The sequence below is a fragment of the Ursus arctos genome, unplaced genomic scaffold (assembly GCF_023065955.2).
Source record: "Ursus arctos isolate Adak ecotype North America unplaced genomic scaffold, UrsArc2.0 scaffold_20, whole genome shotgun sequence".
In the NCBI taxonomy this organism is placed as follows: Eukaryota; Metazoa; Chordata; class Mammalia; order Carnivora; family Ursidae; genus Ursus; species Ursus arctos.
The window spans coordinates 30,502,834-30,515,834 of record NW_026622875.1 but is presented as its reverse complement, the minus strand read 5'-3'; the positions used below and the strand labels follow the sequence as shown (position 1 = coordinate 30,515,834).

Here is a 13,001-nt window from a genome sequence, read left to right as displayed (position 1 = left end):
GCAAAGAACTTTGCACAGTGCATGAACCAGAAAGTGCACAACCATCTCTCACTAAAAAAAAGATACAACGTCAAAGCAAGTTGCAATATTTTCTCAAGTTCCACATAATACCTCTGAATTGGTGGTAAGTATTTCAGTTTTTAACTACCCAGGAGACCTTCTGATTAGAGCTTAAAAACACCTTCACCAGATTAATTACGTATGATTTGGAATATAATACTTTTATTTGCTCTAGTTTTTGTATTTATGAGAAATATAAAATTGCTCAGGCTGGTTAGTTCCTCCTGTCAAATTATAGTTTAATTATGCCCATCTGGACCAATTAGTTTAGCATCAAAAAAAAAATTATCTTCTTTGTCAAGACCGTGGACAGCCCACAGAACTCAAGCCAAATTCCCAGAGATTGTGTGCCCTCTTTTGGTGCATCAGGAATGCCACTGTTACACCCAGAAGTAGGACCCGGAACAAAGTTCGTTAAAAGATGCTTCTTTGCCAGCCATCCCATAAACTGGCAGCTAAAATTTCCAGCTATTTTCCCTAAATACATTATAAATGTAAATATGTTTTGTACTAAGGAGCATAATAAGGGCAAGAATATACATTAGTTTTCCACTGTAGTCTCATTTGGGATTTAGGCCAAATTCAGATGAAAATAAAGAGCTTGGTAGGCATAACTATGACTTTTGCAATGGAAATACTCAGGTAATACATGCAGTTATTTTAATAGAACTCTCTGCTCTGGGTTTATAATGAAATTAGGAAGTTTTTCTGAGACACAAGGATTTGTTCTATGCTCTTACCTTGGAGACTGTATGTATAATGACCTCCTGGTTTTAGACAAATTGCTCTGAAAATTTTTTCTATTTTCCCTTTAGTAAGAATATAAAGAAATTTCAGCAGGCTGAACAGATTTCTAATATGGGGAAAGTCTGTACTCATTTCGAATGTATTATTTTGCCTCCCTTAGGGCTGCACATGGAATTAGAATATTCCAGATATGATTTTATGTACATAATTAAATCATTCGATTCTTACCACAAATCTGGTAGACAGGCTATATTTATCTTAAAGAAGGATATAATGGCTTGTTGAAGACAGTATTTTTTGACTACAGTATGCTACAAACTATAAGGTGCCTTCGGATATCTATAAGAGATTTTCTTAAAATAAGAATTAATTGGAGCAAATTCTAGGTTATCCTAATAATATAATTCTCAATCCTTTTTTTTGTAAGTGGGAGTTGTGGTTAGAAGGCTAGAGTTGTTTGTCTTGGATCTGCCCCATGAGTTGGTTATGCCTGTGATGTCATTAATCCTATCAAGAGGGGAGAAGGCAGGCTCGGTGTGACCCGCCAGTCTGAGGGGCCATGGCTCAGGTTTGTCCGTGCTCAGGAGAGAGCAGGTCTTCATAGTCTGAGTCAGGATACCGTAAACACAGGAGGCTGAACTGGCCACTGCCTCTTCAAGGTGACTTTGTTGTATGTACTGAGTCCGGGTTTTTCAGTTGGGCTGCTTATCAGGATCCCTTATGGGAATTTAAAATATATAAACACCATAGTCTCTGTCATCTTAGACTTTGATTTAGAAGGTTTACATCAGTGGTTCTACATCACGTGGAGGGTTTGTTGAAACAGATTGCTGGGTTCAGCGGGACGCAGGAGCCGGCTTACATTGACTCATGGACCCTATTGCACACATCTTCCCGTCTCGTGTTCAGTGATAGCACCTGGGTAGCTTGAAATCAGCTATGAGTGAGTGAGTGCTTGCACCAGGGAAATTGGCAAATGCTGCTAATCAGAGCTTTCCTCAAGAGCCAGTTGTTAAACCTTTACCAGCACACCACTGGCAAGGAGCCCCACCTCCAAAGCTTGTGACTTAGTAGGTCTGGGATGACGCCCAAGAATTTGCATTTCTAACAAGTTTCTTGGTGATGCTGCAGCTGGTTTGAGGAGCACATACTAAGAACAATTTGTCTAGAATTATGCTGTCCAATTTGATAGCCACTAAATCACAGATGGTTATTTGAATTCAAATTTTAATTAATAAAAATTAAATAAAATTTAAAAATCCTTTCGTCAGTCACGTTAGTCACATTTCAAGTGCTTAAACTAATATAATGTTATATGTCAATTAGACTGCAATAGAACTGGGGAGGGGGGTGGAATGCTTAAGATTCCCATGTGGTTAGTGGTTACAGTGTTGGATAGCATTCTTCTAGAACATTTCATCATTGCAGAAAGTCCTTTTGGGCAGCACTGTTCCAAGAAAAAAGCTGCACACTTAATTTTTTTTTTAAAGTTCTACAGGTTATTCTGGTGGGAAGTCTGTTGCAATAATCACTACAATTATTAGATATTGAGCTTACATTTCAGCTCTCTAAAACTCAAACTCACAAAAAATTTTGTGTTCCTCATTTTCCATTTCTTGAGAAGGAAGGATTGATTTGCTAAAAATCCTCAAATACTTGACAACATGTATTAATGACTCTTTTTTATAGGTGAGGACAAGGAGGTAAGGATGAAAGAGGTATTGTTGAACTGGGACCCAGCCTCAAATCCATATTTATTTCAGCCCAGAAGTTTCTCCTCTATGCTGTGACAGCTCTCTGCTAAATAGAAAAAATTAGTACAGGTGTTGGTCATAGTCCTACCTCCAGATTGTATCAGGGGCCAGCAGGGAGATACCATTCCAGTGGCTCTGACAAAATGTATGGCAAATGAAAGCCTCAGAGGTCTTTCAGACTTTATCTAATAACAGCTCCCTCCCAACAGTGAAGGACACGAATCGCATTTATTGGAAAACAGTTGATCCTATTAATGAATTAGAAGTGTTCAAACCAGCAGACTACATAAGACTGAAGAGGGGATAGAATTTAATTCCAGATGAAGTGTCAGGTGAACTAGTTAAGTCATTAGTGACATCTGTGGAGCAAGCCAAAACCTGAGTTAGGGTTACACAAGGAGACAGAGGTCTGATAGTTGGACCAGGAAAGAGTTGGCCTGGGACGCCAGCTGGTGTGGGCTGCCTCTTGTGTGTTGTTGGGCAATGGTCTTTTTATTCCAGCCTGGTTTATAGAAGCACGCTGTGTGAGTTACCGTCTCCACGATGCTTGTGTGGCCTGAACAATGTCCATTTACTTCGGTTCCTATGTAACTGAGATTTTATGTTCTTTACAATGATCACAAAAATTGCCAGGGGTATTTCTTTTTCCTCTGAAAGATTTATTACAATAGACTTTCTTTTCTCAAGTGACAGTTTGCCTCTGTGAGCTTCAAAAGCTGTTGCATTGCCTGGTTCTGTAGCAATCTCTTCAAAACTACAAAAAAAAAAAAATCTCTTCTTTCTGAGCTTCTTTTTAGGAATTCTGGAACTCTTCCTTTTAGAAATTTCCCACTGCCATTATCCTTATACCTTTGTAGGCACCATTATACCCTTTTTCTTTTGTATCCTAATTGATCTGCCTGCTCCTAGGAAATTTCCTTTCACATCCTTCAGCAAAGCATTCCCTGAACACCATTTTCATGAACAGTCAACCTTCCACAAATATTTATTGGGTGCCTACTCTGCTGGGAAAAGAGAATACAGGATACAGTAGTAAGCAAAACAGACTTGGTTCTACTCTTATAAACCTATAGTGAAGTTTTCTTCTACCCAGAAGCCTTTAGTTACTTCCTAAAGTGGGTTGAATCGTGGCCCCCCAAAAATATGTCCACTTGGAACCTCAGAATGTGATCTTATTTGGACTAAAGTTCTTTATAGATGTAATTAAGATAAGGATCATCACATGAGATTACTCTGGATTATGATGGGCCCTAAATCAAATGACAAGTCCTTTGAAGAGAAAACAAGACAAATACACTGAGAAGACTATGGGAGGACAGAGGCAGAGATTGTAGTGATGCATCTACGAGCCAAGGAGCACCGAGGATTGCCAACATCCAGCAGAAGGTAGGAAGGAGGCATGCAACAGGTGCTCTTTTTGAGCCTCCAGAAGGAACCAAACCTGCTGGTACCTTGATTTCAGACTTCTGACCTCCCACATTGGGAGAAAATAAATTTCCCTTGTTTTCAGCCACCAACTTTGTGGTGCTTTGTTATACCAGCCCTAGGAAACTAATATACTTCCTTTACTCTTAGAAATACAAACTCTTTCATCCAGTTTTCAACTAGTAATCAAGAGATCAAGTTACATAGTCAGGCTTTCTGGGTTTGAGTTCTGGATTTGTCAATCACTAACTATATAACTGGGTCAAATTACTTAAACCTTGTGCCTTAGTTTCTTCATCTGTAAGATGGGAATGAATAGTATCTATGCCATAGCATGGTTATGAAGAATAAATAAAATTACATATTTAAAACACTCAGAACAGTTGCTGGAATGCTTAATAATTATGGAAATTTTTTTAACCACTGTATTACTAATGTTTGTTGATGTTAAAAGCTTACACAGCCAATGTAAACTAGTGTGCTTTTTCTCACTCCTCAACTCTATCACTTTATGTCTCTCCTGCTCTTGATGACATACTGCCTTGTGTTTTTATTGAACTTTCTGTATTAATATATAAATCAACAAATATTTACTGAGGATCTGCTAAATTCAAGGTATTCTGCCAACCACTTTGGAAAGCATGTTATTAATATCACCAGGAAATATAGAATCAGGAAATAAATGGTATGTCTACATTAAGGTGATCACCAATAATTTTGAAAAAAAAATGGGTATAATTCTGAAGAATAGAGAGGAATGAAGAGGTTATCTCAAATAGGAATCTTCAGGAATTTTTCCAGTACCATTAATTGAAAAACTATCCCTAACACTTTTTTTAAAAAGTTGTATTTTTACCAATATTGTAAATGTTTGTGATAGGTAGAATAATGGCTTTGCAAAGATACCCATCTTCTGATCCATGGAATTTTTGAATATGTTACTTTACATGGCAAAAGGGAATTGAAGTTGCAAATCTAATGACTTTAAAACAGGGAGATGATCCTGGGTTATCTGGGTTGGCTCAATATAATTACAAAGGTCCTTAAAAGTGCAACAGGGAGGGCAGAAGAGAAAACCAGAGACATAATAGTATTAGCACTTGACTTGACATTGCTGGATTTGAAAATGAAGAAAGCTGGGGGTGGAGGTGTGGTGTTGTGTGTGCAACAAGCCAAAGAATGCAGGCAGCCTCTAGAAACTAAAAAAAGAAGGCTTGTAGAGCCTCCAGAAGGAATGCAGCCCAGATGATACCTTGATTTTAGGCCCCTTCAACCCATTTTGGATTAACGTCTAGAACTGTAAGATAATAAACTTGTATTATGTAAGCCACTACATTAGCCATAATTTGTTAGAGCAGCAATAGAAAAGCAACGTGGTATTTTTTCCCCTAGGTATTAACTGTAATTTTACTTGAAATTATCAAATGAAAAACTGAAATCGGGTGATTGCCGAACTTGAGATAAATGTTTCTTTACCACAGAAGATATTAGTTACTGGGACGCCTGAGTGGCTTAGTTGGTTAAGCATCCAACTCTTGGTTTCGGCTCAGGTCACAATCTCAGGGTCGTGGGATAAAGCCTCGCGTCAGGCTCCATGCTCAGTGTGGAGCCACTTGAGATTCTTTCTCTCCCTCTGCCCCTCCCCCCACTTGCACAGGTGCTCTCGCTTTCTCTCTAAAATAAATAAATAGATCTTTAAAAAAAGATATTAGTTACTAGAATAATTCTTTAAGGATAAAAATGATTATAAAAAGTGTGTGAAAGCTAGAGTCATTATGGCATTTATTATCTATGTGTGTCACTTTAGATAATTATTTGTTGAATTCCTGTTCTTCCTAATGAGGAAGTCAAAACAGTAAGGCTTTTCCAATGTGACTTACCTCCCAATTTTAGCTATATCTTGTTTTTACATTGTTAAAGTTTGTAATTTCATATTAACTACATTTTGTTCCTAAACTGTAATTCCTGGATCCTTATTCTTTAAAATAAGGAGATTTTCTTGGAATTTTAACTCAAATTAAAGGCTTCAGTGAACCTATCAAACTTTTTTACCATAGCTTCTTCATTCCTGAGTTCCTAAATTTATTTGTTTGCTTATTTGTGTTTTTACTGTTTTGTTTTAATTTTTTCGTAGTAGTCTCTTATAATCTTTTGTATTTCTGTCATGTCAGTTGTTACTTCTCCTTCACTTCTGATTTCATTTATTTGGATCCTTTTTTTTTCTTGATGAGTCTGGCTTAGGATTTATCAATTTTGTTTATCTTTTCAAAGAAACAGCTCCATGGTTTCATTGATTTTTTTCTATTGTATTTTTTTAGTCTCTGTGTCTTTTATTTCTGCTCTGATCTTTATTATTTCCTTCCTTCTACTCACCTTGGGTTTTGTTTGTTCTTTTTTTGCTAGTCTCTTTAGGTGTAAGGTTAGATTGCTTATTTGAGTTTTTTCTTGTTTTCGAGGTAGGCCTGTGTCACTATAGGTTTCCCTCTTAGAACTGCTTTTGCTGTGTCCCAAAGATTTTGGACCATGTATTTTTATTTTCATTTGCTTCCATATATTTTTTTATTTCTTTGTTGACTCATTGGTTGTTTATCATGTTGTTTAGCCTCCACGTGCTTGTGTGTGTTGCAGTTTTTTTCTTGTGACTGATTTCTAATTTCATATCCTTGTGGTCAGAAAAGATACATGGTATAATTTCATTTTTTTAAAAATTTATTGAGACTTGTTTTGTGGCCTAACTTGTGATCTACTCTGGATAATGTTCTATTTGCTCTTGAAAAGAATATGCATTGTTGTTTTTGAATGGCATGTCGTAGATACGTATATATGTTATGCCCATCTGATCTAATGGGTCATTCAAAGACACTTATTTGATTTTCTGCCTAGATATGGGGTGTTAGAGCCCCCTACTATTATTTTGTTACCATCAATTTCTCGCTCTATGTCCATTAATATTTACTTTATGTATTTAGGTGCTCCAGTGTTGGGTCCATAGGTATTTACAATTGTTACATCCTCTTGATGGACTGATCCCTTTATCATTATGTAATGCCCTTTTTTGTCCCTTGTTACAGTCTTTGTTTTATTATTTTGTCAGGTATAAGTATTGCTACCCTGGCTTTTTATTTGTTTCCATTTGCATGGCAAATGTTTTTCCATCCCCTCACTTTCAATCTGTATGTGTCTTTAGGTTTGAGGTGCATCTCTTGTAGGCAGCATATAGATGGGTCTTGTTTTTTTATCCATTCCACCACTCTGTGGTTTTTGACTGGAGCATTTAGTCCGTTTACATTCAAAGTAATTATTGATAGGTATGTACTTATTGTCATTTTGTTACTTGTTTTCTGGTTGTTTCTGTGGTTCTTCTCTGTTCCTTTTTTCTTCTCTTGCTCTCTTTCTTTGTGGTTGATGAGTTTCTGTAGTGTAATGTTTGGCTTTCTTTCTCTTTATTTTTTGTGTATCTATTATAAGTTTCTGGTTTGTGATTACCATGAGGTTCATGTATAACATCCTAAGTATATAACAGTCTATATTAAGTTGATAGTTATTTAAGTTTAAACGTGTTCTAAAAAAAAAACAACCCTTTTTTTACTTCCTCCTCCGCATTTTATGCGTATGCTGTCATATTTTACATTTTTTATTTATAATTTTCTTATGTCTAATTATGGCCGTTTCTTTTCCACTGAAAGAAGTCCCTTTAATCATTCTTATAAGGCTGGTTTAGTGCTGATAAACTTCTTTAACTTTCTTTTTGTCTGGGGAACTCTTTATCTCTCCTCAACTCTGAATGATAACCTTGCCAGATAGAGTATTCTTGGTCATGGATATTTTCCTATGAATATATCATGCCACTCTCTGCTGGCCTGCAAAGTTTCTGCTGAAAAATGAGCTGATAGCATAATAGAGTTTTCTTTGATGAAACTTTTGTTTCACTCTGCTTTCAAAATCTACCTTTAAACTTTGACATTTCAATTATTATGTGTCATGGTATGGACTTCCTTGGGTTCATCTTATTTGGAACTCTGTGTTTCTTGAACCTGGATGTCTGTTTCCTTTCCTGAGTTAGGGAAGTTTTCAGCTATTATTTCTTCAAATAATTTTTCCGTTCCTTTCACTCTGTCTTCTTCTGGGACCCCTATAATGGAATGTTTGTTTGCTTGATATTGTCCAGGAGATCCCTTAACCTATCCTCATTTTTAAATTCTTTTCTCATTTTGCTTTCAGCTTGGGTGCTTTCAATCACCCTGTTTTCCAGATCGCGGATATGTTCTTCTGCATTTGCCAATCTACTGGTTGATTCCCTCTAGTGTGTTTTTTATTTCAGTTATTGTATTTTCTGGCTCTGATTGGTTCTTTTTTATATTTTCTATCTCCTTATTGAAGGTCTCACTGAGTTCTTCCAATCTTTTCTCCAGCCTGGTGAGTATCTTTATGATTATTCCTTTAATTTTTTATCAGGCTTATCTCTGTTTCATTTGGTTCTTTTTCTGAGGTTTTGTCTTGGCCTTTGTTTTGGAGCATATTCCTTTGTCTCCCCATTTTGCTTGGCTTTCTATTTGTTTCTCTGGATTAGGTGGAAAAACTACTCTTCAACGTGAAGAAATGGTCTTGTATATGGTTGTTCCCTATGTGTATTTGGTGAATTTCACTGGCTGGCTAGAACTCGCTGGTGTGGGCTGGGGGGTTTCAGGATTCTCCATGCAGTGGGTGCCCTGGCAAGATAGCTAAAGCTGAAGTGGGTGTAGGTTGGGGGAGTCCCATGGTTCTATGCACAGAGGGTACACTGGAAGGATAGCTAAACCTGAAGTAGATGCAGGTCAGGGGGACCCAGGGTTCTAAGCACTGAGGGCACCTGGCAGGACAGGTAAAGGTGGGTGCAAGCTAGGGGGTCCTGGGGCACTCCTCTTAGGGGCACCCTGACAGTACAGCTGGTCTTTAATTTTAATTTTTTAAAATTTTGCTTCATTGTTGTAAGGACAATTAACATGACATCTGCCTTTTTGGATGTTTCACTGTACTATAGTATTGTTGATTGTAGGTGCACTGTTATGCAGCAGATCTCTAGAACTTATCTCGCATAGCTAAATCTTCATGCTCATTGATTAATAACTCCCCATTTCTTCCTTCCTCCAGCTCTTGGCAACCACCATTCCACTCTTTGATTCTATGAATTTGAGTATTTTAGATACCTCATATGAGTGAAATCATTCAGTGTTTGTCTTTCTGTGACTGGTTTATTTCACTTAGTGTAATATCCTCAAGGTTCATCCATGTTGTTGCATATTATGAAAATTGATTATGTTTTCCAAAATTAAAAAAAAATTATTGAAAAGAGTGGCATTGTTTTACATTTTTTAAAAAAGTGACTTAATAGAAGGCAGCTGGATTCTCATAATCTGCTTTGCATTTAGATTTATCATGACATCACATGTCATAGAGTGTCTGGAAAACTCCACCATGCACTCATGAGAGGATGAAAGCAAAAAAAAGCAGATAAGGGGCGCCTGGGTAGTGCAGTTGTTAAGCGTCTGCCTTCGGTTCAGGGCATGATCCCGGCAATCTGGGATTGAGCCCCACATCAGGCTCCTCTGCTGGGAGCCTGCTTCTTCCTCTCCCACTCCCCCTGCTTATGTTCCCTCTTTCACTGGCTGTCTCTCTGTCAAATAAATAAATAAAATCTTTAAAAAAAAAAAAAGGCAGATAAGGTCTTAGTACTGTTATGAAGGTAATTTAGATTTTGGACTCCCCTGAAAGGGTCTGGGGGACCCCCGGGGCCCCTGGACCACTCTTTGAGAACTATTCTTCTAGGCATGAAGTGAGACACTGGAAGCCAGCATTAAGTATTCCTGGATATCATGAATAATTTCTCCATTTGTATTGCCCTGTTAAACAATTTTTAATAAACTGGCATAAAGGATAATGAAGCAGCAGGATCTCCTTTCAAGAATATGGTGCTCTAAGGTAGAAAACCTACTCTATTTGAATTTCATGGGTGTGAAATCATTAATAAGCAGAAATGATGTCGCCAGTGTTATTGTAACAGCCATAAAAGCTGCAGTCTCACTGAGATGATACACTTTTATGCTTTAATGGACATTATTTTATGTGCTAAGTAGGTGGATGCAAGATCTTGAGGGGCCTCCTGTGGGGATAATTGTGTGGTGAAGTGTATTCATTTACTTATGGATTTACCCCCAAAGAACTTGGGAGTTTCTGAATCAATCACCCAAACACTTGGCTCCAGCATTTGCTAGGCATAGCAGTTTTCACCACCGAGGACTCCCAAATAAGATGCAAATTGTCTGATAAATTATTTTGTATTACTCTTTCACTTTTCAGAAAAATAGTCCTTGGAGAGCTGTAGCATCAGCAAATGCAATCAATGCTTTAGAGCAGGTTGATTTTCAGTTGTTATTGTCACGGAAATAAAACCTTCAGACACCGGGAGGTATGGTGACAGTAAAATGTGCTCTTTCCCTGGAGGCCTGGGATTTCAGAGCATACCTTCAGGTAGATTGTTCCATGTCAACGTTGATAAATTACACATATAGCTATCTCTATTTTCATCTCTCTAGTTATAGTCTTAGATTAATATATTCCTATTTTGTTTAATTTTCTCTTGGGAAGATATGAAATTATTTTTAGTCAAATGGCCTATGAAAAATTAGGTGCATTAGACAAAGGTGTGTAATGTACTAATGGAATAAACACAATTCTACTTTTCTAATTTTGAGTAGAATACACAGAAAAAACACAGATAGGCCCAAATTTATATATATTTACATATACCTCTTCCGTTGTCAAGATTTATTTGATCCTGTTAAGTTTTCTGGGGGCTTTTTAATAGGATCCTATTAATTCAGATCCTAAAGTCAGAAATGCGTAACATTGTCTCACTTTAACATTAATAATTTTCTTCCTCCCTGTTGTTTAAAATAATCATTTTCATTTGATTGAGGGAAGCAACACAATACTTATGCTATTTGCTTTGTTGCATTTTTATAAATTTGTCCTTTCTTGTTAAATATTTTGGTAATAATTATCACACCAATTTAACTAAGAATTTTGCTTGAGTTTTAAATTGGGTTACAATTGATTAAATAGGAGAAACCAGAACCATTTATAAAATAAAAATCTATTTTTGCTTTTTGTCTGTCTTAGAAATTTTCATCCTACCAGGGATCATGCAATTAGATGTATCTTCTTAATTTTGTTTTTTACACAATAAATACAAAGCAAGAAATCTGCATAGTATAGTGAGAAATCAAGAGATACAGAATAAGATCTGACGCTGAGTCCAGGCTTCCTCCATTGGCTGTACGACATTAGACAAGTCCTCTAACTTTTACAAGTCCCAAATTGTCATCTATAAAATGGGTTCTGAGAATCCATTCCCAGGCCACTCACAGAACACCCCAGCTGCCCAAGGCTAAGCAGCCAGTCCTCACCTCACCTAAAGTGTTACACCTGCCTCTGGCTAGTCTCTGGCCTCTGATTAGTTCATTCTCTATACAGCTGCCAAAATGGTCTTTAAGAATGTAAATCAGATCACAGCTTTGTAGTACTACTTGAAATCCGGCAACATGATGCCCCCAGCTTTGTTTTTCCTTTTCAGCACTTCCTTGGCCTTCTCTGGTTCCACACGAATTTAAGGGCTGTTTGTTCCAGTTCTTTGAAAAATGTCATCGGTATTTTGATCGGGATAGCATTGAAAGTGTAGATAGCTCTGGGTAGCATGGACGTTTTAACTATGTTAATTCTTCTGATCCATGAGCATGGAATATTTTTCCATCTTTTTGTGTCTTCTTCAATGTCTTTCAAGAGTGATTTGTAGTTTCTAGAATATAGATCCTTTACGTCTCTGGTTAAGTTAATTCCAAGATAATGTATGATTTTTGGTGCTATTGTAAATGGGATGGATTCCCTAATTTCTCTTTCTTCAGTCTCATTGTTTGTGTATAGAAATGCAACTGATTTCTGAGCATTGATTTTGTATCCCGCCACATTACTGAATTGCTCTATAAGTTCTAGTAGTTTGGGAGTGGATTCTTTTGGGTTTTCCATATAGAGTATCATGTCATCTGCGGAGAGAGACAGTTTGACTTCTTCTTTGCCGATTTGGATACCTTTTATCCCTTTTTGTTGTCTGATTGCTGTTGCAAGGACTTCTAGTACTATGTTGAATAGTAATGGAGAGCGTGGGCATCCTTGTCGTGTTCCTGATCTTAAGGGAAAGGCTTCCAGCTTTTCCCCATTGAGAATGATATTTGCTGTAGGCTTTTCATAGATGGTTTTTATGAGATTGAGGAATGTACCCTCTATCCCTACACACTGAAGGGTTTTAATCAGGAAAGGATGCTGTATTTTGTCAAATGATTTTTCTGCATCTATTGAGAGGATCATATGAATTTTGGCTTTTTTCTTGTTGATATAATCTATCACACTGATCGATTTGCGAATGTTGAACCACCCTTGCATCCCAGGGATGAATCCCACTTGGTCATGATGGATAATCCTTTTAATGTACTGTTGGATCCTATTAGCCAGGATCTTGTTGAGAATTTTGGCGTCCATATTCATCAGGGAAATCGGTCTGTAATCCTCCTTTTTGATGGGGTCTTTGCCTGGTTTGGGGATCAAGGTAATATTGGCCTCATAGAATGAGTTTGGTAGCTTTCCTTCTGTTTCTATTTTTTGAAATAGCTTTAGGAGAATAGGTATTATTTCTTCTTTGAATGTTTGGTAGAATTCCCCGGGGAATCCATCAGGCCCTGGAATTTTGTTTTTTGGAAGGTTTTTAATCACTGTTTCAATCTCTTCATAATTAATTGGTCTGTTTAAAAAATCAATTTCTTCCTGTTTCAGTCTTGGTAGTTTATAGGTTTCCAGGAAGGCCTCCATCTCTCCCAGGTTGCTTAATTTATTGGCATAAAGCTGTTGATAAAAGTTTCCAATAATCCTTCCTGTTTCATTGGTGTTGGTTGTGACCTCTCCCTTTTCATTCATAATTTTATTAAT

At 37.1% G+C, this 13,001-nt stretch overlaps 1 protein-coding gene across 12 annotated transcripts in view; it reads left to right on the top strand.

Annotated features, from left to right (window-relative positions):
- NEK11 (NIMA related kinase 11) overlaps positions 1-13,001 on the top strand; it is a 244,767-nt gene that overhangs the window by 125,627 nt on the left and 106,139 nt on the right. For 7 of the 12 annotated variants that reach the window (XM_057315969.1, XM_048216226.2, XM_048216227.2 and 4 more), the window contains one exon: positions 8,367-8,402. The exons of the other annotated variants lie outside the window; for them this stretch is intronic. In XM_057315969.1, the coding sequence (XP_057171952.1) occupies positions 8,367-8,402 (36 nt within the window). The remainder of the gene's footprint in view (positions 1-8,366; positions 8,403-13,001) is intronic. 12 annotated transcript variants of the gene reach the window in all.